At 37.2% G+C, this 22,274-nt stretch overlaps 1 protein-coding gene across 1 annotated transcript; it reads right to left on the bottom strand.

Annotated features, from left to right (window-relative positions):
• Positions 1-6,659: 6,659 nt before the first annotated feature.
• LOC125648315 (uncharacterized) lies at positions 6,660-21,541 on the bottom strand. Its single transcript, XM_048875300.2, has 7 exons — positions 21,452-21,541; positions 19,936-20,228; positions 16,426-16,481; positions 13,138-13,191; positions 7,721-7,889; positions 6,875-6,924; positions 6,660-6,740 (listed from the first exon to the last, which is right to left on the bottom strand). Exons 2-7 carry the CDS (start codon positions 20,216-20,218, stop codon positions 6,702-6,704), a joined length of 651 nt encoding a protein of 216 aa, XP_048731257.2. The 5' UTR covers positions 20,219-20,228; positions 21,452-21,541; the 3' UTR covers positions 6,660-6,701.
• Between the last annotated feature and the right edge of the window lie 733 nt (positions 21,542-22,274).

Here is a 22,274-nt window from a genome sequence, read left to right as displayed (position 1 = left end):
GGCATGTCGAATGTCGAGTGCGTTGTATCGATTTAGTGATGAACATTAACAGGTATCTCCGCCAAGATACACACACTTACATGTCGTCCAACCGGACAGATTTAGTGTGTTCTTGAAACATCCATTTCTGACGAAGCTTGGGTCAGTAGGGTCTCAGATGACATGACAAAATCTCTACAGAATGAGATATTACGATTGGTGAAAGACGGCTACTATTTGTCGTTGATCCATATCTATTTTGTATTGCTTGTGGTATTTATGAGATTGATCACTGTTCGTTATCTTCACCCTTCATCTGCAGATGCCTTGAATCGTCCAGTTGTCACAATATTTCCAACACTACAAAAGGTGATAATGAAAGGTGAAGATAACGAACAGTGATCAATCTCATAACTCCTATAAGCAATACAAGATAGATAATTGGGCAAACACGGACCCCTGGACACACCAGAGGTGGGATAAGATAAACACGGACCCCTGGACACACAAGAGGTGGGATCAGGTGCCTAAGAGATATTCATAATCAGACAACACACCCTATTCTCAACCTCCACTACAAAGTCCTCCCATGTTTATAATGTGGACTCATACTTCCCATACAAATTTAATCAACTGGAGACCAAACCATTTCGTATCTTGTTACGAGAAAGGTGATTCTTCTCAAGAGTCCGCCTCAGAAAGTCCACCTTTGAAAAAACAGAAAGTCTCGAATGATTTTTCTGCTCATGATTGTCATTCTAATGACCCAAACATTCTAACGACCCAAACATTCTAATGACCCAAACAATCTCGACAAAGATGTGCCAAGTAACGACCCAGATGAACACGAGAAAGACAACAACAAAAACTTGCCAGAGGAATCGACTAGTAACAAGAGCCACTTTTAGGATTCGGCAAAATATCTCTTTACTCTTTATCATCATCAGAGAAGGTAAAATTAGCAGAAACTACACTTAAAACAGTATCATCGCAACATTTGCCGTTTAGAGCTGTTTTTGATGGCAAAGAGAATAAACCCTAGATACTTCTAAGCATTATGGAATCAAAAACACAGATGGCTAATATATAGCCATAAACATCAAGGTGGTCTGTGTAAAATCTGCGTTCTTTTCTAACAGGTGGGTGTGAGAAGCTATGACAATTCTGTATCCAAACCGTTAACCAACTTTAGAAAAGTTTACCGGCAAGGATGAATCCCTGGCAAAAACAACAACGAAGATTCCGATTATCATAAAGCGGCAAGTAGAGAGTATCGGGCTCTTAAAACAAGTTTGGCAAAACCAAAAAGTACCCTATCGTACAAAATAGGTCAACAAAACCAGGAAACGTATGACAGAAACATGAGGCTGTTGTCAATGATAACGGAAACGATTTTTCCTCTGTGGGGAACAAAATATTCTGCCTGGACACAGGGACCATTCAACAAGCACTGCTTCCAATAAAAATAATTTTCTTGCTATTCTGAATCTTTTTGCAAGTCATGATGACCAGCTGGCGCAGCAACAAAGGGGATCCTTATACCAACAAAAGTACTCAAAACATAGTCATCAATATCATTGATCAAAATATTCGGAAAGAATTGCTGCGTGGTCTTCGAGGTAAGGCCTTAATTCTACTCTAGAATTGCTGATGAAGTGACAGACAGATTTGCAAATAAGAAGTCTTGAAATTGTGCTTGTGTTTTCTTAATGAAACAGCATTAGAGCCAATCATTGAAGAAGAGTTTTTTTTTTTACTTTGTTCATTTAAATCTACCACCGGAGCAGCGATATCCACCAAAATTGTCGAAATTTTGCAAGAGAATGGTCTGTCTGTTGATAATAGTATATATATATATATATATATATATATATATATATATATATATCAGTGGCGGATTTAGAGGGGGCGCAGCCGGCGCCCCCCCCCCCCTAAAAGTTTCAAATTTAAGGTAAATCGCGGTATCTTGTTTCGGAAAATGTACTAAACGATAAAAGAAGCAATAATTTCTTACATCATCATTAATCCACTTCGTCCCATGGGGGACATAGGGCGACTACAGTGGCTTTCCATCTCCCTCTGTCTTGTGCAATGGTCTTAGCTTCTCCCCAGGTCTTGCCAATTTTCTTCAGGTCTGATGTTAATACCCTGCGCCAGGTGTTCTTTGGCCGTCCCCCGCTTTCTCTGTCCCTGTGGATTCCATTCTAGGGCTTGTTTTGTGATATTAGTACTGGGTTTTCTCAGTGTATGCCCTATCCAGTTCCATCTGCGTGTTCTGATGGTGATTTCCACTGGTTGTTGGTTGGTCCTCTTCCACAGGTTTGCATTGCTTATAACATCTGGCCACCTTATCCCGAGGATGTTTCTCAGGCACTTGTTTACAACGACCTGGACTGATTTCATGGATGTTGATGTTTCTCTCCAGGTTTCAGACCCATATAGTAGAACAGACTTCACGTTGGTGTTGAAGATTCTGATCTTGGTGCGTGTTCTCAGTGCCTTGCTTCGCCATACTGGTCTTAACATGGTAAAAGCTTGCTGTGCCTTCCTTTTTCTTGCTTTGATGTCTTCGTCTGTGCCCCCCGATGTACTGACAATACTTCCTAAGTAGGTGAAGTCTTTGATGTCCTCTACTTCCATGTTGTTTATCTTGATAGCGTCAGTTTGTATGGAGTTAATTCTCATTGATTTTGTTTTCTGGGCGTTGATGTAAAGGCCAGTTCTTTTTTCTGTTGCTTCTAGGTTGGAGGCTTGATGTTGGGGGTCTTGAAGACGGTGAGATAGTGTGAAGATGTCGTCAGCAAAGTCAAGGTCTTCCAAACGTCTTACTAGCGTCCACTGAATGCCAGTTGGGCTACTGTAGGCTGTTTTGCTGACCCAGTCTGTCACTAGAAGGAAGAGAAGAGGAGAGAGCAGGCATCCTTGTCTCACCCCGATTGTTACTGGGAATGGCTCTGTGATGGTTCCTCCATGGATTACTTGACATGTGAATCCGGCATAAAGTTGTTGTATGATGGAAATAACTTTGCGCGGAATTCCATAGTGTCCAAGGATTCCCCAGAGCACTTGGTGGTCTACGCTGTCGAATGCCTTCTGGAAATCGATGAAGTTGAGGTAAAGTGATGACTGCCACTCGATTATCTGTTCGATGATGATTCTAAGGGTGGCTATCTGGTCAACGCAGGAACGCTCTTGTCTGAATCCTGCTTGTTCATCTCTCATCTTTTTGTCCACTTCTCTCTTCATCCTAATCAATATGATGCTGCATAGCACTTTACTGGGTATTGATAACAAAGTAATTCCTCTCCAGTTGTTACAGAGAGAGGAGTCCCCTTTTTTTGGTAGTTTGACAAGGAGTCCTTTGTGCCAGTCTTCTGATATGCATTCATCATTCCATATCCTATTGAGTAGATGGTGGAGATAGGATAATGACAATAATTTCTTCCACTCCCGGAAAAATAAATGACAAAATTGTTTGATTTCTTGAATTACTTTATTGGGAGAACTTAATTTTTTTTCCAAAAACCCCTTAAAATTTGGGTCATTTTATTAATTTCACCTTATTAAAATGATAGAAAATAGTACAAATGACTTAATAGGAGAAAAATTTCAAGCCCCATAAAATCTGTAAAATCCAGGAGCTTCCCTGGACCCACACCAGGGCTTCGCTGGACCCACTGCCTTATAAAGTGGCGCCCCGTAACCACAATTCCTGGATCCGCCCCTGGGTATATATATATATATATATATATATATATATATATCTGTGTGTGTGTGTGTGTGTGTGCATACGATATGATGAGTATTGGCCTAATAGGTTATATGTTTGATAAAATGTATTGGAGTTTATTTATCACATCAAATATTCGAATACTATCACTGAACATTGAAGTATGAATTGTTGATATTTTTTTTTACATCCCTAGACTTGGAAGCGTCCATTGCATACAACTTTCGTACTTCCGGTGAACTTACTACAGTCGAGGTGCCTTTCCCGAGAAGTTGCGTTTGACCCTGTGATGGGAACATAGTTAGGGCCCACCCTTGACAGCCTCACGTTAAGACTTTTGATATAGAACCTAAAGGTTCATCAATTGTTCAGCGATTCTTGGGAAGAGTTCTTAGCTCACCTGATCAAAACTTTTTGTTGTCTGTTGTTGGCGTCGTTGTTGTTGTAAACATTCTCATCTTCCTCTTCAAAACCACTGAAGCTAATTTCAACCTTTGGCACAAATCATCCTTGAGTGAATAGGATTCAAATTTGTTCAAGTAAGGGGCAGCGACTTTCTCCAAGGGGAGATAATAGCGAAAATACATTGACATTTAAAAAAAAATCTTCTCCAGAACCAGAATGCCAATTTCAACCAAACATGGTACAAATCATCCTTGGGTGAAGGGAATTCAAGTTTCTTCTAATGAAGGGCCATGTCTCCTTCAAAGGGGAGATAATCATAAAAATAGGGTGGGGTCATTTAAAAATCTTCTCAATAACCACTGTGCCAGAAAAGTTCCATGGAAGCTTCCTGACATAGTGCAGATTCAAGTTTGTTAAAACCATGGCCCCTGGGAGTAGGGTGGGGCCACAATCGGGAATCAATTTTACATGCGAAGATATAGAGAAAAATATTTGAAAATCGTTTTCAAGAACCACTGAGCCAGACAAGTTCAAATTTACTTGACAGCTTCCTGACATAGTGTAGATTCAATTTTGTTAAAACCATGGCCCCCGGGGATAGGGTGGGACCGCAATTGGAAATCAAAGTTTTACATGCGAATATGTAAGAAAAATCTTTTAAAATTTTCTTCTCAAGAACCACTGGTTCAGACAAGTTCAAATTTACATGGCAACTTCCTGACATAGTACAGATTCAGGTTTGTAATTCGTAGTTTGAGTCCACAACTCAAAGTTTTATATGCGAATACATAGCGAAAATCTTTAAATATGCGCCAAGGTGAGCGATGTAGCCTATGGATCTCTTGTTTAAATTTACTTCCCTATTTTCCATTTATTTCTCTCTGGGGAAAAAACCCCACACAGGCCTTCATTAAAATAAACTGTAAGCTAAAAATTCTTTGTGCCAAGTTTGGTCGAAATCGGTTTACAAGTGGTTCCAGAGATGAAAATGTGAAGAGTTTACGATAACGACTGACAAATTTTGATCAGAAAAGCTTACACGAGCTTATGGTTCAGGTGAACTAAAATTATTTTGAAAGACGCCATATGTACGACGACGGCTAGATTGTAATGTATTGATGGAGGTCATTTGAGCATATCACATGGCCATCGCGGTGCACACTTGATCGTAAACTTTGTGAAATGTAGGCCATGCTTCGGAAATTCTTTTACAGTATTTAAACAAGAGAATAACTTTTAATTAAAGGGAGATAATTTGAAAAAATTCCTATAGGTAATTCTTAAAATCCTGTGGAAAAATCTAATCCTTAGGGATTTGATTGTGTTTTGTACTGTACACTGTGGTTGGAGGTCTGTTGGTCCGTGATTGTATGGCAGAATCTAAGTTTTGTTTGTGAATAATATTGCTAAAAATAATATGTTAGAATTTAAAAACAAACGATGTGAAATTATGGGTGTTATGATAATACAACGTTCAAGTGCTATCAATTAAATGTTTTGAGATTCGTGCCTTGCGCCATGATTCTCAAATCGCTTACAGTCCTTCCTCGCCGTGACATGTACAAGTGTGAATTATAACTTTACAATAAATCTACTTCAGAATCCATGAACACAGACTCTTGATACATTGTGGAGTTGATAGAAAACATTTTAAATTCCCAAACAATTTCCCCATACATTATGCTTGAGAGGATATGATGTGATACAGAAATACATACGTACGTTTTAAAAATCGCATAAAATATACCTGTCATGTTTTTTCGCGTCCAGAAAAGAAATAAGAAAAATACGCAACATTTTCATGCATTTGAGATTACTATTTGTTGTCAAAACTATGAAAAATACTAAGCATGTGTTTGAGAATGATATTGATCAAAAGCACAGGGTTACAATTGTAAATGTAATTACATGTTTAAGTATGCTTTCAAATTTTAGGCCACTATCCAACAGCCAGGCCATTAAGAAAATTAATCAAAGTACTGAAAAAACACGCAAAATTTTAATCAAATCAAAATGACTCATTAACGAACTAACACTGAACAATTACATAACATAAAATTCTAAAGTACACAACTGCTCAGTAAAAAATAAATAAATGAAAAAATGTAGTACCATTCTCAAATTGTACAGTAAAAACCTCTACACTATCAGTACAAAAATTCACGTCAATCGTTAGATGGACAATACTGTGCATTGCTACTGAAAACAATCTTTGAATATGTCTTTGGTATTAATGTCGCGAATCACGTGACGAAAATATCTTGATCGAAGGACTTTGTCGACATCGTATGAAAATACATCCACATTGAAAGCTCCTAAAAATGGGACATGGATCTATCATTTACAAAGAATTTTTTTTTTTCTTTTTTTTTTTTACCAAATTTGCATATTTTTTTCCATCTTCTTTCCACGTCTTCTCATACTGCATTAACAATTAAAAAATATACTGTATTTCTCAATTTGCACATTGTGTTTAATGGTAATGCGAATATATACTAAAGCCCAAGTAAAATATCTTTGTGGTTTGTGAACTACAAAATTAAAAGGGATTTTAAATATGTTTAATTCAGAAAATGTGTCCATACATCTAAGTCGTCGAGTGATGAGCAGCCTCCTTATTCAAATGCTGAAGTAATAAAAAGAAAGCATAGTTATCAGATTTTATTCATTCACAAATTGATATGCATGATTTTAGAATTCATACATCAAATTCTGTATTTAAACCAATATTTAAAGTGTACTTTTGATCAGTTTACTTACTGCAACCAAGTAAGAAATGAAAGTGTGTGTTTCAGTCACAGTGCCAATGTCTGCAACAGAAATATACAAAGATATTGAATAATATTTACATTTCCAATGTTTCTGCCTTTGCTACAAGTATCCCTACAAATTGTAATGAGAGTTATTTCCTCATGAATGCATTGTAATGCGCGTATGAATCTTGATATACTACGTATAGTTTAACGACTGTGAATTTCGACAGAAATGAAAGTGAAATGTAAAAATAAAAAACGATTTTCATATTTGAAAATACATGAGGGTATGCACTGCAAGGCTTCATGCCAGAACACTTTTCATGAAGTATGCCCATCTTAAGCGTCGCAGTTCATACCCAAATGTATTTTCAAAAACAAAATTTATTTCTTGAATGAATTATTCTACAGTGAATTACATAAAACCTGTTTGGATTCCTGATATATTTCTTGGTATTTTACATGTCTGAATCCCGAACCAAGCTTCTCACAGTGTACACATATGACTGTACACGTTGCAGTTGATGAGAAATCAAGTTCAAGTACTCTCTCAGCTAATTTTTGTGAATTGGACTGTCATTAAATTACATGTCAGGAAGAGTACAATCATCATTTATAACATCTTATTCGGTTCATTGGAGAGCATGAGTATTACAATAATTAATGCTGAAACAACTTCCTTATACATGTACACTAGTATATGGCGTTATAAAGTATAGGTTTGTGCATGCCGACAGTGGTAAAACAGGAATGTATAAAAACAATGTATACAACTTTGATTTTTGGTGTGAAATCCTCAGATACATTGCACAAATAAATGCGCCCATCTCTCTGTATTTCTCTTGTCCATTACCTTCAATAAGTTGAACAATCTTAGCGTATCCTTCTCTGTGAATGACAGGAGTCAGGGTGTGTGATTCAGTGGCCCTTATAAGCTCTTCCAACAAAGCCTTGTCATCAGCAGGGAGGGACTGTGCAGCGGGATTGTTTTGTACCATAGCTAGGATTGATGCTAGATCCCTCTGAAAGCAGGCATTCCATAGAATTACCAATAGACCCGTAAACATTACATACGAATAAACCATGTAATAAAAAAATCTTGATTTTTACGTAATACAAAGTTAAACTTATTGTATGCGCAAGTATTCTGAAGTTGGTATTAAGAATAAGCTAGAGTTCCTAATTGATAATATCTACGTAGCCTTTGGTGATCAGATCTTTCAATCAGTTGGAATTCCCATAGGCACGAATTGTGCTCCTTTATAAGCTGATTTGTCTGTGTATTCTTATGAGGTAGAAACTATTCAAAATCTTCTAAAAAAAAATCTCTGGCTGTGTACTTCAGATCGCCATTTAGAGACATCGCCGATGATTTATCAATTGACAACGTTCACTTTCATTCATATTTCGAATCGTTATATCATGGTAAATTCTAAATACAAGACACCACATCAATTTAATATTTAGATATTGTATTGAATATAAGCGTTAACTACAAACTAGCAACTCAACTATATGACAAACTGAAGGACTTTTCTATTGTAAATTTTTCATATTTATATCGCAATATTCCATTCTCACCTATATATGGTGATATTGTCTCTCAACTGATTCGATACGCGAGAACACGTTCTGCGTATGATCAATTTTTAAACCATGGCCGTTATAATGATCTAATCTGCAAATACAACATGCCATTAGGTCGAATGCTGTCTGATGTGTTTCATATCAATTGTAAGAGCAGTCTTTACATATTGATTTTGACTACGAATTATTCCGTTTATCTGGTCAATATATAGGGCTCAAGGCGAGTGTAACCGGTCAACAGAGGATGCTTACTACTCCTAGTCACTTGATCCTAACTGCAATAATGTAGCCCTCTCCGACTCTGTGGGGGGAGTTGGGGTGGGGTGGGGGTGTCTACAATTCGTCAGTATTGGAAAGGTTTTAATATGATATATATATTGTAGTTTTAAAAAAATCAGTAGAATGTAATTTTTTCATGCCATTATGTGATTTTCGAAATGGCTCGAGTCCACACTGAACTACTAGAATTTCTTCACTTACGAGATCTCGCGATAACAAGCAGGGCAAAGCAGACAAAGAATTGTGCATATTGTACATAATATATAATGAAAAACGCCTTTATTTGACATGACAAAGTGCAAAGTTGGTACTCGTTTTACTGGAAAAACAACACTAGAAACAAATACACGGAACTTATTACAGGTTATTCATAAAAATATTTTGCACCGTTACGAAGATCCTATGGAATGGTAGCCCTTTCGCTAAAACGTCAGAACAAAAATAATCGGAGAGGGCTACAGTATTGCAGCTACCTGATCCCATCTCTGTTTAGGGGCCCGTGTTTTACCTACTCTCAAATTTGTATTCTTTATATTATGTATGGGATTGATCACTGCTCGTTATCTTTATCTGTTTTCATCACAGGCACTCGACGTCCTCCCTTTAATATTTTCGCATTTTGAGAAACAGTAGACGATAGTTGATGCTTTATCATCGCCGATCAATGGACATTATTTCCAGTTTTCTATAACGATGTGAGAGATATAAGACATTGACAAAGTTGTTGCTAGACAGCAGGGATCTGATTATCATATTATATCGAACTTTTCGCCGAAAATTGCAAGCGATGCAACTGGTAAAAAATAAAACCAAGATGGCGGCGTGATATACCCTGTGAATACTATGTTTAAAGGAAGACATTTTTTTTAAAACATCGAGTGCCTGTGGTTTTTATGTACTAGGGGTGAACATCATACACATTCTTCAGCTTGGACATTGAATCTTGGCAAAACAAAATTTATAATTTGTTACGTCTGTTCAATTTTCATGTAAATACCGATTATACTGATGGAAATACCCTGTTCATCATTTTGTTGTAAATGAATTTTTCCACTGCCGTCATTTCAATTCACAGATAGCTTTAAGTTTCATCTCTAAATTATTTCTATCGCTTAACAATCATTTCTAAATTTAACCCCGCAGCAATTGCGAAAAGAAAACATGCAATACCCTATTTATTTAATTTTTCTCAGCAATTTTACGCCAAACTGGCAGACTACTATTTCGAAATGACTGAGTCGGACTGACAGATCATGTCGTTCGGGCGTCCCCACGCTATTGGGAAATCAGCAAACCACAGAATCGATAACGCAAGGTGCTATTTCACCCATCTGTTCTACACTGCTAATGGAAGTGATGTTATGTTTGTAAATTACTGAATCCTGTGCATCTTTCAACAGACATTCTATAAGAGTTAAATTGATCACTCTGACTTATAAAATTGACCGATTTAGCTACAAGAATGAACATTTGGCACGCTGCTAATATGGTGACAATGTTTATGCGTAATTTTATCTGAGGCAACTTTGAATTTTACCGAGAACCCCGCTGATTTTGCCTTATCTCCTAGTTTGTTCAATTTTCAGAGTTGGACATCATGCTCCCCTGTGTACTGGTACGTTTTATCATATTCGGGCTTACCTTTCAACACCTACTTTGAAAATTTAAAGGATCCTTATTCTAAAGTATCTCTTATGTAAAATACCCCTGCTTTTTAACTTGGGAAAGTATTTGACAAAGAAACACATATGGCCTATTCCAGATCTGGCCTGAGAACTCAAACACATCCATCCTATTCCAGATCTAGTCTGAGAACTCAAACACATCCATCCTATTCCAGATCTAGTCTGAGAACTCAAACACATCCATCCTATTCCAGATCTAGTCTAAGAACTCAAACACATCCATCCTATTCCAGATCTAGTCTAAGAACTCAAACACATCCATCCTATTCCAGATCTTACCTGAGAACTCAAACACATCCATCCTATTCCAGATCTAGTCTGAGAACTCAAACACACCCAGCCTATTCCAGGTCTAGTCTGAAAACTCAAACACATCCATCTTATTCCAGATCTAGTCTGAGAACTCAAACACATCCATCCTATTCCAGATCTAGTCTGAGAACTCAAACACATCCATCCTATTCCAGATCTAGTCTGAGAACTCAAACACATCCATCCTATTCCAGATCTAATCTGAGAACTCAAACACACCCAGCCTATTCCAGGTCTAGTCTGAGAACTCAAACACATCCATCCTATTCCAGATCTAGTCTGAGAACTCAAACACATCCATCCTATTCCAGATCTAGTCTAAGAACTCAAACACATCCATCCTATTCCAGATCTAGTCTAAGAACTCAAACACATCCATCCTATTCCAGATCTTACCTGAGAACTCAAACACACCCAGCCTATTCCAGGTCTAGTCTGAAAACTCAAACACATCCATTCTATTCTAGATCTAGTCTGAGAACTCAACCACATCCATCTTATTCCAGATCTAGTCTGAGAACTCAAACACATCCATCCTATTCCAGATCTGGCATGAGAACTCAAACACATCCATCCTATTCCAGATCTAGTCTAAGAACTCAAACACATCCATCCTATTCCAGATCTAGTCTGAGAACTCAAACACACCCAGCCTATTCCAGGTCTAGTCTGAGAACTCAAACACATCCATCCTATTCCAGATCTAGTCTGAGAACTCAAACACATTCATCTTATTCCAGATCTAGTCTGAGAACTCAAACACATCCATCCTATTCCTAATCTAGTCTGAGAACTCAAACACATCCATCCTATTCCAGATCTAGTCTGACAACTCAAACACACCCAGCCTATTCCAGGTCTAGTCTGAGAACTCAAACACATCCATCCTACTCCAGATCTGGCCTGAGAACTCAAACACATCCATTCTATTCCAGATCTGGCCTGAGAACTCAAACACATCCATCCTATTCCAGATCTGGTCTGAAAACTCAAACACATCCATCCTATTCCAGATCTAGTCTGAGAATTCAAACACACCCAGCCTATTCCAGGTCTAGTCTGAGAACTCAAACACATCCATCCTATTTCTGGTCTACTCTGAGAACTCAAACACATCCATCCTATTCCTGGTCTAGTCTGAGAACTCAAACACATCCATATTATTCCAGATCTAGTCTGAGAACTCAAACACATCCATCCTATTCCAGATCTAGTCTGAGAATTCAAACACATTCATCTTATTCCAGACCTAGTCTGAGAACTCAAACACATCCATCCTATTCCAGATCTAGTCTAAGAACTCAAACACATCCATCCTATTCCAGATCTAGTCTAAGAACTCAAACACATCCATCCTATTCCAGATCTAGTCTGAGAACTCAAACACATCCATCTTATTCCAGATCTAGTCTAAGAACTCAAACACATCCATCTTATTCCAGATCTAGTCTGAGAACTCAAACACATCCATCCTATTTCTGGTCTACTCTGAGAACTCAAACACATCGATCCTATTCCAGATCTAGTCTAAGAACTCAAACACATCCATCCTATTCCAGATCTAGTCTGAGAACTCAAACACATCCATCCTATTCCAAATCTGGCCTGAGAACTCAAACACATCCATCTTATTCCAGGTCTAGTCTGAGAACTCAAACACATCCATCCTATTCCAGATCTGGCCTGAGAAATCAAACACATCCATCCTATTCCAGATCTAGTCTGAAAACTCAAACACATCCATCCTATTCCAGATCTAGTCTGAGAACTCAAACACACCCAGCCTATTCCAGGTCTAGTCTGAGAATTCAAACACATCCATATTATTCCAGATCTAGTCTGAGAACTCAAACACATCCATCCTATTCCAGATCTAGTCTGAGAATTCAAACACATTCATCTTATTCCAGACCTAGTCTGAGAACTTAAACACATCCATCCTATTCCAGATCTGGCATGAGAACTCAAACACATCCATCCTATTCCAGATCTAGTCTAAGAACTCAAACACATCCATCCTATTCCAGATCTAGTCTGAGAACTCAAACACATCCATCTTATTCTAGATCTATTCTGAGAACTTAAACACATCCATCCTATTCCATATCTAGTCTGAGAACTCAAACACATCCATCCTATTCCAGATCTAGTCTAAGAACTCAAACACATCCATCCTATTCCAGATCTAGTCTGAGAACTCAAACACATCCATCCTATTTCAGATCTAGTCTGAAAACTCAAACACATCCAGCCTATTCCAGATCTAGTCTGAGAACTGAAACACCGGAGTCCGGTCTCCTTCCCACGGAGCGAATACATTTGAAACTCAGGGAGCTACAGATCTGCAGCTAATATGAGACTAACCAGAAAATCTTCTTCTTTTTTTAAGTTTGTTTAAAAGTCTTACCTTCCTTCCAACAACACTGGAACCGGAACCATCTGGAGTCTCTTGGTTCAGCTCCTGAAGAAGTTATCACAAAGCTTAACTAACACGAAATTTTCAACGAATTTTGATCTTAGTCTACTATAGAAATGGCTATGCATTATCAATTTGTTTGCACGTGGAAAATCATGAAATTACTATAGAAATATAAATACAGGGCATCTTTATTCCGGTGTCTTACCTTTCAAATTGAACCTTGAAAACCAGTATGAACTTTGACCTTTTATACTGAACATTGATCCAATACTGATTAGGAATTATATACAGAGATATTGACAAGTATTGGATAAGAAATGCAGCCTAATCTTGTACACAAGACATCTCGGAGTCTCCCTTCCAGTGACATTTATCTCTCACCTGTGACCTTGAAAACCAGTAGAAACCAGTTTTGATACAAGGAATCATTCCTGTCCTGTAAGTTTGATAAAAACGAAGAAATGAACGAAATTGCATGAATGGTACTTTTCATAGAAACGTTTAACTACCAGTGGTTGTAAAAGTTGTAGATGAAAGGCCATAGTAACCAAAAGAGAAAATCCAAAACATTTTATCTACAAGTTTTACGCTACATGTTTTATCAGAGTTTTTCAGACTTGTATAGGAATGACCTTGTAAAAAGTAAGTGGTTGTTATTGGCTCACAAGGTTAAAGATAAAAGATCTGGAAGGGGAGTTTTGAATTTTCTTCTGGAGCTTCAAGTATGGTACAGTGTAGTATGATGAGGAAATTCCAAATTTCCTTTTGTTCTGATTTCAAATGCTACTGGAAGAATGCTCTTCCAATATTTCATATTGAGAGGGAATGCCCCGCTTTGCAGAGCCTTGTTTTTTAATTTTGTATTTTTAAAAAAGGCACTTTCGATACTTTCAAATTTTTAAAATATAACAGAGAAAATTCGGACCAGTGTACTTTCATTTTATGCTCAAAAATACATGTATGTCCATGCATAGGACATAGATACCCCGCCGTCATTGTTAACAGACGGACCAAATGCAAAATCTGGAAATGTTAAATCAAGATTTTGTGGAAGGTCGAGGTAAAGATGAATTAGGCATAGTCTTATGTTCTGAAGGTAGTAGTTGAAAGTAATTAAACACAAAGTCCAAAAGTGAGGTTGAGGTAAATGGAAAAAAAGTTATTTATGGAAGTTGTCATGTTATCACCAAAATATATCTGTGTATGAAATTCCATGTTGTTTGTTTGTTTTAAAATGTATGTCCCGTCGGGAAATTCTAAGACCAATTACATACTTGGGAAGTATTGTAAGCAAAACAGGTGGGACGGACGAAGACATTAATTCTAGGATAAGCAAAGGAAGACAGGCATTTGCCATGCTAAACCCTGTATGGAAATCCAACGTACTTTCTACAAATACAAAAATCAGCATATTCAACACAAACGTAAAATCTGTTCTACTTTATGGGTCTGAAACCTGGAGACTTACCAAAGGACTCCAACACAAAATCGTTGTTTGTCAACAAATGTCTTCGTTATATATGTAGAATGTGGTGGCCTCGAACCATTAGTAACAAGAACCTCTATATTCAAACAAAGCAAGACCCAGTGGATGAACAAATTAAAAAACGATCTTGGCAGTGGATTGGACATACTTTGAGAAAACCTGTGAACAACATAACAAAACAGGCGTTGGACTGGAATCCACAGGCAGGAGACGAGGGAGACCAACACATAGCTGGAGAAGAACAAGGCTGAAAGAACTAGATAACATTGGAACCACCTGGAGAGAAGCCAAACAAATTGCTCAAAACAGAGTTAGATGGAGGATGACTGTTTCAGCCCTATGTTCCGTAAGGGACGAAGAGGACCAAGTCAAGTAAGTCATATATACATACATAGATACCAAGGATAACCCAAGAAAGCTCGAAAGCTTTATTTCCCATGGGGTCCTTTAATGCACGGATGTTTGCGCTTGGGGGTCATTTTTGTGGGAGGAAACCGGAGTACCCGGAGGAAACCAACCTGTCCGAGCGGGCGACCGCCATACCCTCTCACATACAACCACTGCCGATCACGGGGATCGAATTCGGGTCGTAGTGGTGAGAAGCGAGAGCGCTACCCGGACACCATGACACGAACGGGGCTCGAACTCACGACCTCCCGGTTAAGAATATGAAATTTGATGAAAATATCCCCAAGAAGTTAGTTATATTCGAGCTGAACACAGTATCCAGATATTTGAGTTCAAGGTCATCTGTAAGGTCAAGGTCAAATAAATTGAGCATCTTAGTAGTCGTCTTGTTTTCACTCACCAGTTTGATCTTTGAATGAATGGATCTTATACATTTTAGCGAGGTAAACAGGAGATGATGGAAATCTAAAATGGTAGTGTCTGTATGAAGTTTGATGACCGCATTCTGAATATGTAAGTCAAAACGAGACATATGCAAAATCCTTAGAATTAAGGTTCAGGTCATAAGGAAGGTCAAGGTAAATGAATTTTGCATAGTTGTCAATGTTCTCACCAAGATGTATCTGTGAATGACCACAGTAAGACACGAGTTAAATTGAGAATGTGAGGTCAAGGTCATATTTAAGAATGAATCAGTATGAAGCTGAATTTATTTTTCTCAGTTTATTCTTAACGCAAAACGAGAAGAATACATGGACAGAAATCGAAAGACAGATGAAATATACCTTTTTATCACTCAGTCATTTACATAGCGGGGCATAGAATTACCAAAATTTACATAATGGGGCATGAAATTACCAAAGCCCGTAAATGTTACATTACTAGGTATGAATATTTTTCTAGATAGAGTGTAGTGTTTGATGACCTTCAAAGTATTTCACATCAAGCTTACTTTATATACGTGTGACTTTTAGAAAATAAAGGTGCATGATTATTATGAGTGTATACATACTCCTTTTTATATTACGAAAGTGCTCAAAAACCAAAGTTTTAAAAGCGATTTTATTCATGTAATCACTAGTATCGAGTACCTCTTTCTGTTAAACCTGCATTTTTGTATAAATAATTGTACAAATGCAGAATTTGTTCAAATCTATTTTCTAATTACTTCTTTTGTATCTTTGATAATAGCTGTGGTTCACTGTTTGTTTCAGACACAGATTCAGTCCTGTTACTCTCTTATACGTACAGTTCTAGAAGATTGTAGGGGGGGGGGGGATCATGCCATTTGAAAAGTAAAGTCAGACTTAAAACTTAAAGTTAAAAGAAAAATCTCACTACCCCTGGAATGCAAGACCTTATATAGATATGCAAAAAGGTACCTGAATTATGTAATGTTCCAATAAATGGGCTTCTGTGGCGTTCAGTTTCGTCACCGCTAGCAAATAAAAGCAAAATACTACTAAATACATTATAATTGTATATACTAGACGTACAATAGGTTGCGTTCAGTTTCGTCACCTCTAGCAAATAAAACGAAATACTACTGAATACATTATAAATGTATATACTAGACGTACAATAGGTTGTGTTTGCCCGTTAAGTATTAAGTAATGCTATTTCAGTAACAGTATCGAGAGAAGAATACATATTAAATCTCAGGTAAGACCAAATTAGTAGTACAATGTAACATGACAATACATGTAGATAGATGAGGAATCCGGAATTACGATTAGTAGTACAATGTAACATGACAATACATGTAGATAGACGAGGAATCCGGGATTACGATTAGTAGTACAATGTAACATGGCTATACATGTAAATAGACGAGGAATCCGGGATTGAATTTTCAATTTTTTACACGATTTGATTTTCATTTTTGACAGGATCTAATAGTGCACATAGTGTCGTTGTAAATTAACCAACTTTGTAGAAGGACTTGCATTTGGAAATATTTTAAAATGATTTGAAAGTAAATTTAATACTCATCAACATACAGAATCGTTACAGATGCTACAACGCTTGGAGTATTATAAAGTATCTCTGAATTGCAAGAAGAGTAGAATTTTGCACTATGATATGGCTACGTAATCTAATTTCAGCGACAGCACATTGTACATTGCGTCCTACAGTCCCAGGAAAACCCCAACAGAAAGTACATGTTGCAGATTTATCTATTTTTGTCTACAGCATTCTTCAAGATTGAAACATAGAATCGCACAAAATCTAATTAAATTTAGATAGAACTGTAGGGATGGTAATTTTGAAATAATTTGGCAGATTAATCTTTTCTTTCGTTTTGTAATAGAAATCATAATGGAAAACCGATTCACAGAATCATGTATCTGTAACTGTAGCTTGTATTGTACAAATTTTCAGTGAAATCAGACAAAACAGTAGGAGGGGTAGCACCTTGAGAGAAGTTGACACACTAATGTAACAGAAGCCTGAAATCTTTCGCAATCTATTTTCAGTAAGAGTGATCATATTGTTCACAGTAATAGAATCTAACTAAATTATGACAAAACTGTATAGAAATAGCATTTTGAATGGATTTAATCTAGATTAATCTATTTTCATTAATAGTAGACAAACAGAATAGTGTTGTGCATTACATACAATCAAGAGTAATTTCAAACGGAATACTTGCAATGGAATTCAATGTAAACACTCTTTTTGGTTCTTATTAAGCATAGTCGTGCAAAAGAAAATGGAGATGGCATTTCCCATGCCTTGGCTAAGAGGCGAGTACACAGAAGTCAGTAGAATTTAATCAACTTCAATTTCTCAGGTCACATGTTCATCAAAATGGAATATCGATACTTAGAATGAATCCCTTGTACCAGTATATAGCGAGAATGAAATCAGTCAGAGACTGTACTAAGAGGAGCGTTTTAAACGTACAGATATCTCTCTTTAGCAAAATTAGATACATTGTTCATTGAAAAAGAAAATCAATAATCAGAATCACGCATTTCTATGTAATCCTCAAATCAGGCAAACACTGTAGAAAGAATATTTTGAAAAATCATTTTCAGACGGAAGCCGACGCGGTCGAAGGGCATCTTACCCCTCCAAGGGCTCATTTCATAAAAGGGTTTGGACGTTAGCTAGGCTGAATAGCCAGTGTACGCTATATAACAATTTTAAAAATTGCATTTCATAAAGCAGCCTCACCGTCAACGTATCTAAGTTAAGAAATCGTCCTTGACAACCAGACAGTGCTCATGTGTGGACACTGATGGTCACTTGTTGGATTAATTTGCACATACCGTTTTAATTTGAAAACTACTTTACGGAAAAGACTGGGATTTATTGATAGTACATGTAGTTATTTCACCTAGTATTTGCAAATATATATAATATGCTCAGTGAAGTCACAAACGGTGACACTGTACATGTCAATTGCAATCCCAAAATGAGGCCATAGTGTCCAGATTTTGGTTCACGACACCCCCCCCCCTCCCACCCCCTTCCCCCAAGATGTACCAACTGACACGGTCTGTTGGTCCTAGGCCCCACAGTGTGCAAGACATGGTCTGGACTATCGAAGATGGGCCCAGACATGATTTGATAATGTATATAACCACAAAATTCCAGAACGGGGGGGGGGGGGGGGGGGGGCACAGTGACCTATTTTGTGGGTCATGTTACACCTTTCCTTAAAGATGCATCAGTTTACCAGGTGTGATAGCCTCACAGTGTGCAAGATACAGTTGTATGAATTCTGTACATTAGGCAGAAGTTTTCAGGTATCGGTTTGGAAATATACACTGTCTTTGTGTAAAACATCAAAATTTCGCCCTAGACTTGAATATGTTTATCTACAGCTGCAGATCTGTAGCTCTCAGGGAACATATTGGGATAGACCAGAGAGCTATGTACAGATCCACCCCTTATAAAAACCTGTGTAACACCAACTAATGTGATCCGATAACATTACTTTAATCTTGAATGTTTAGAGTGACACCTTCACCGAACCTCGGAGCTGTAAAAGGTCATAGAATTTAAATCATTATTTGTTTGTTGTCTTATGTCCCATTCGAGATTTTTTTCGCAGCTTTAGGTGAATTGCCACAATGTTTGACCTACGCACGGCGCTTCCGGCCTTAGCGGTGAGGTTCTTTGAATATCGCGCCAACACCTACCGTGACAAGGGACCTTCAATACGCCAGTTTCGAGATACGAACTCTTCTGTATAGGAGATGCATTTAGTGGAACTTTGAATGCCTAAGTGGGACAGAGTGGATATGCAGCCAATGAGGAAGACGATGAAATGTATTAAAAGCGGCTTCTCTTTAAATGTGTAAATGTGGGAAATACTAAATACTATCGAAAGAAATGTTTTACCGAAGTGGAAACATACAAACAATGTCCTATTTGCAAGAAATATCTTGGATATGGTACTTATGACCAGCGAAATAACGTGATAGGATAAGAATTCTATGTATTTAATTACTCCCAAAATACTTATCACTTACTTAGTTTGTGTATCAGTCGAATTCGGGTTATTAAACAGCGTATGAGAAACTTACTGAGTACATTCACCTACACTGTGATGAATATCTGTCCCACTCCCGCGAGTAAACAAATTCTTTCGCGCCTTACTATGTACGAGAGTTCTCCAAAGGGAAATAACTCGGACGTATCTCGAAACCGGCGTATTCCAATGGCGGTCACTTCGCGAGAGAACCGCCACCATTCGAGCCTCTTGGTTGCGAAGCAAACGCTCTCAACCACTATAGGCTACTGCGACCGGTGGTTAAAGTATAGAAAATCATGGATATTGGGGTATATCTTCGATAGAAATGCGTTCCTTATAGTGTAACTCCTGTCATGCGACAGTAAATCGATCAAGGAAGATTTCTGAACTCACTAAAATGGCTCACCGTCTAGAAAGACAAGGAATCTATTAAATCCAACAGTGTCGATGAAATGGGTCACTGCATCCACCTCCGCAGCTGCAAGTAGTTCCACCAAGAAAATTTTGTCTTGAGTTGGAAGCTGATGAAAGGTATCAGACTGATGCATAGCTTTCAAAACTATCAACAAGTGGTCTTGTCCAATGGGCTGTGTGTGATGGGCAGGTGTGGTCAAGGTTACCACACTATTCACAACAGTGGGCAATATAGCGACACCCAGGAGACAGCGAAAAAATTGTCCGAACTCCATCTCTCCAAATCTACAGATTGAAGGAAAATGCATCATCGGATACTCACAGCTGATCTCTTCTTTCTACTCATCATCTGCGTGCAAACTTGTTGGGAAAACAGTTAAACCTTTTTGGAAGGACATATGTACAGAGTGTTATTAGAAAGCCCGATTATAATTTGGAACCATATTAACAAAAATAACATGTATTGGTATATATTGTACATGCACTGGAAAGTATGTAAAGTTTTTTGTTTGTTTGTTTTACAAAAAAACAGACCACATGTCTTTATAGGTTGTTGACTTCAAAACAACCATGGCCAGTACGTCCATGTTTAATTTGGGAAGCAGGCATCACCATTTACGGATACATAACGGAAATTCTGATTGGTTCAAATTCCATAGATGTTTCACAAGGCACTAATCAAATTATCCATGCATATTAATCATCTATGAATCTCGGTGTGCCCACAGCACAGATGTAAGTAGAACTTGGACATGAACTATAGATATCCAACGATTGGAAATACTGAGAATGCAAAAATGAAATTGACAAAGATGGTAGAATACATTAATTCATAGTAGTTACGTATGTATATCTTGGTCACTCCATTTTAATTCCTAGATGGTTAGGATATATTCTTGTGGTTAGGATATATTCTTGTGACAAATATTGTTAATGATTATGTGTAATCCATTAAGGGGGAGGGGTACTAAACACATCATATTCCGACATATTATCCTCATTGTTTTGTTTGTTGTTCAATTCAATTTATGTTCCATACTGAAATACATTTTGACTTTCATGAAAAATACATTTTGACAAAACCATATGCATTTAGTATAAACAAATACTTAACATTCACCCCCTTCCCTAAAATATTGCAATATCAATAAATCTATATGAAAATAATGATTTACAACAAGTATATTTTCTTATTACATGATATATGTGAATTCTGGAAAATATCAAAACCATATGCATAACTTTACCAATATATAATTGTCATTAATATCAGGATATGATTTTCAAATATTGCACAAACGTTTATCATAGTACATGTAAGTATGTTTTCAAAAATAAGTTCATCGATTAAATCTGTTAAAATTTACTTTTTTTATCTTTTGTTTTAACTATGTGTTCCTCTGTGATATTGTCTTGTATTTATATTGTATATGTGCCTATTCCTAAATCAATAAACTAAAAAAAATCGATATAAGCAAAGGACGGAACCATGTAAGAAATGAACCTACCCAGAGGACGACAGACCGATTAGTGACAAGTTGTGAATGTAGGAACAACGAAAGCACGATTTATAACCAATAACGTGATCTGTTTATCTTATCTATTCTTAGTTCCCATCTATAAAGTGCACGGAGATTATAGGTTGTACATGACTTATGCATGTTTTGTGAAGAAAAAGATATGATCTCGCTTATGATATATTGAATTTTTAGTTGAATTTTTTTAGATCAAATGTTCAAAGTTCAGGACAATTTTCCGATGATATTATATTATATAATCCATTTAATCATACATATAGTTCAAGCTGACACACATATAAAAGTGCTCATAGTCATAAGCACTCAACGCGTGGACCCGCTCCTGTGAAAGAGAAATACTTGGATCATATGTCATGTGGTGTACTCAAATCAAGGCGACGAAAAATCGGGGCTCCTCCCACTAAATATCGGAGGTAGGTGGGAAAATATATTTAATAAACCATGATACCAAACTCGACTGAAAATTGTTTCATTCTGACAATTGGAAGTTGTCAACCTCGCTAATTAACTACTTTGTTAATCCTAGAGACGCGGGCGTTGACGGTCAGGGAAAGTGTGTAAATGTATGGAAGTAAAAAATAGTCAATGGAACTTGATCGAGCCATTTCTTTCATATTAAACTCAACCTTTTTGAAAATGGCAAGTATATCATTTTCCAAGATCATGCTTATATACGTACATGTATTTGAAAATATGTATTTTGAATTTATCACTATATTCGCACTTTATAGAAGAAAGTTCGGACATATCGTTTAACAAAATATCAGCCTGTCTGTCCGTCTGCCACATTTTC

This window comes from Ostrea edulis, chromosome 6 (assembly GCF_947568905.1).
Source record: "Ostrea edulis chromosome 6, xbOstEdul1.1, whole genome shotgun sequence".
Classification (NCBI taxonomy): domain Eukaryota; kingdom Metazoa; phylum Mollusca; class Bivalvia; order Ostreida; family Ostreidae; genus Ostrea; species Ostrea edulis.
Note: the sequence above shows the minus strand (reverse complement) of the source record. Positions and strands in the feature narration are given on the sequence as shown.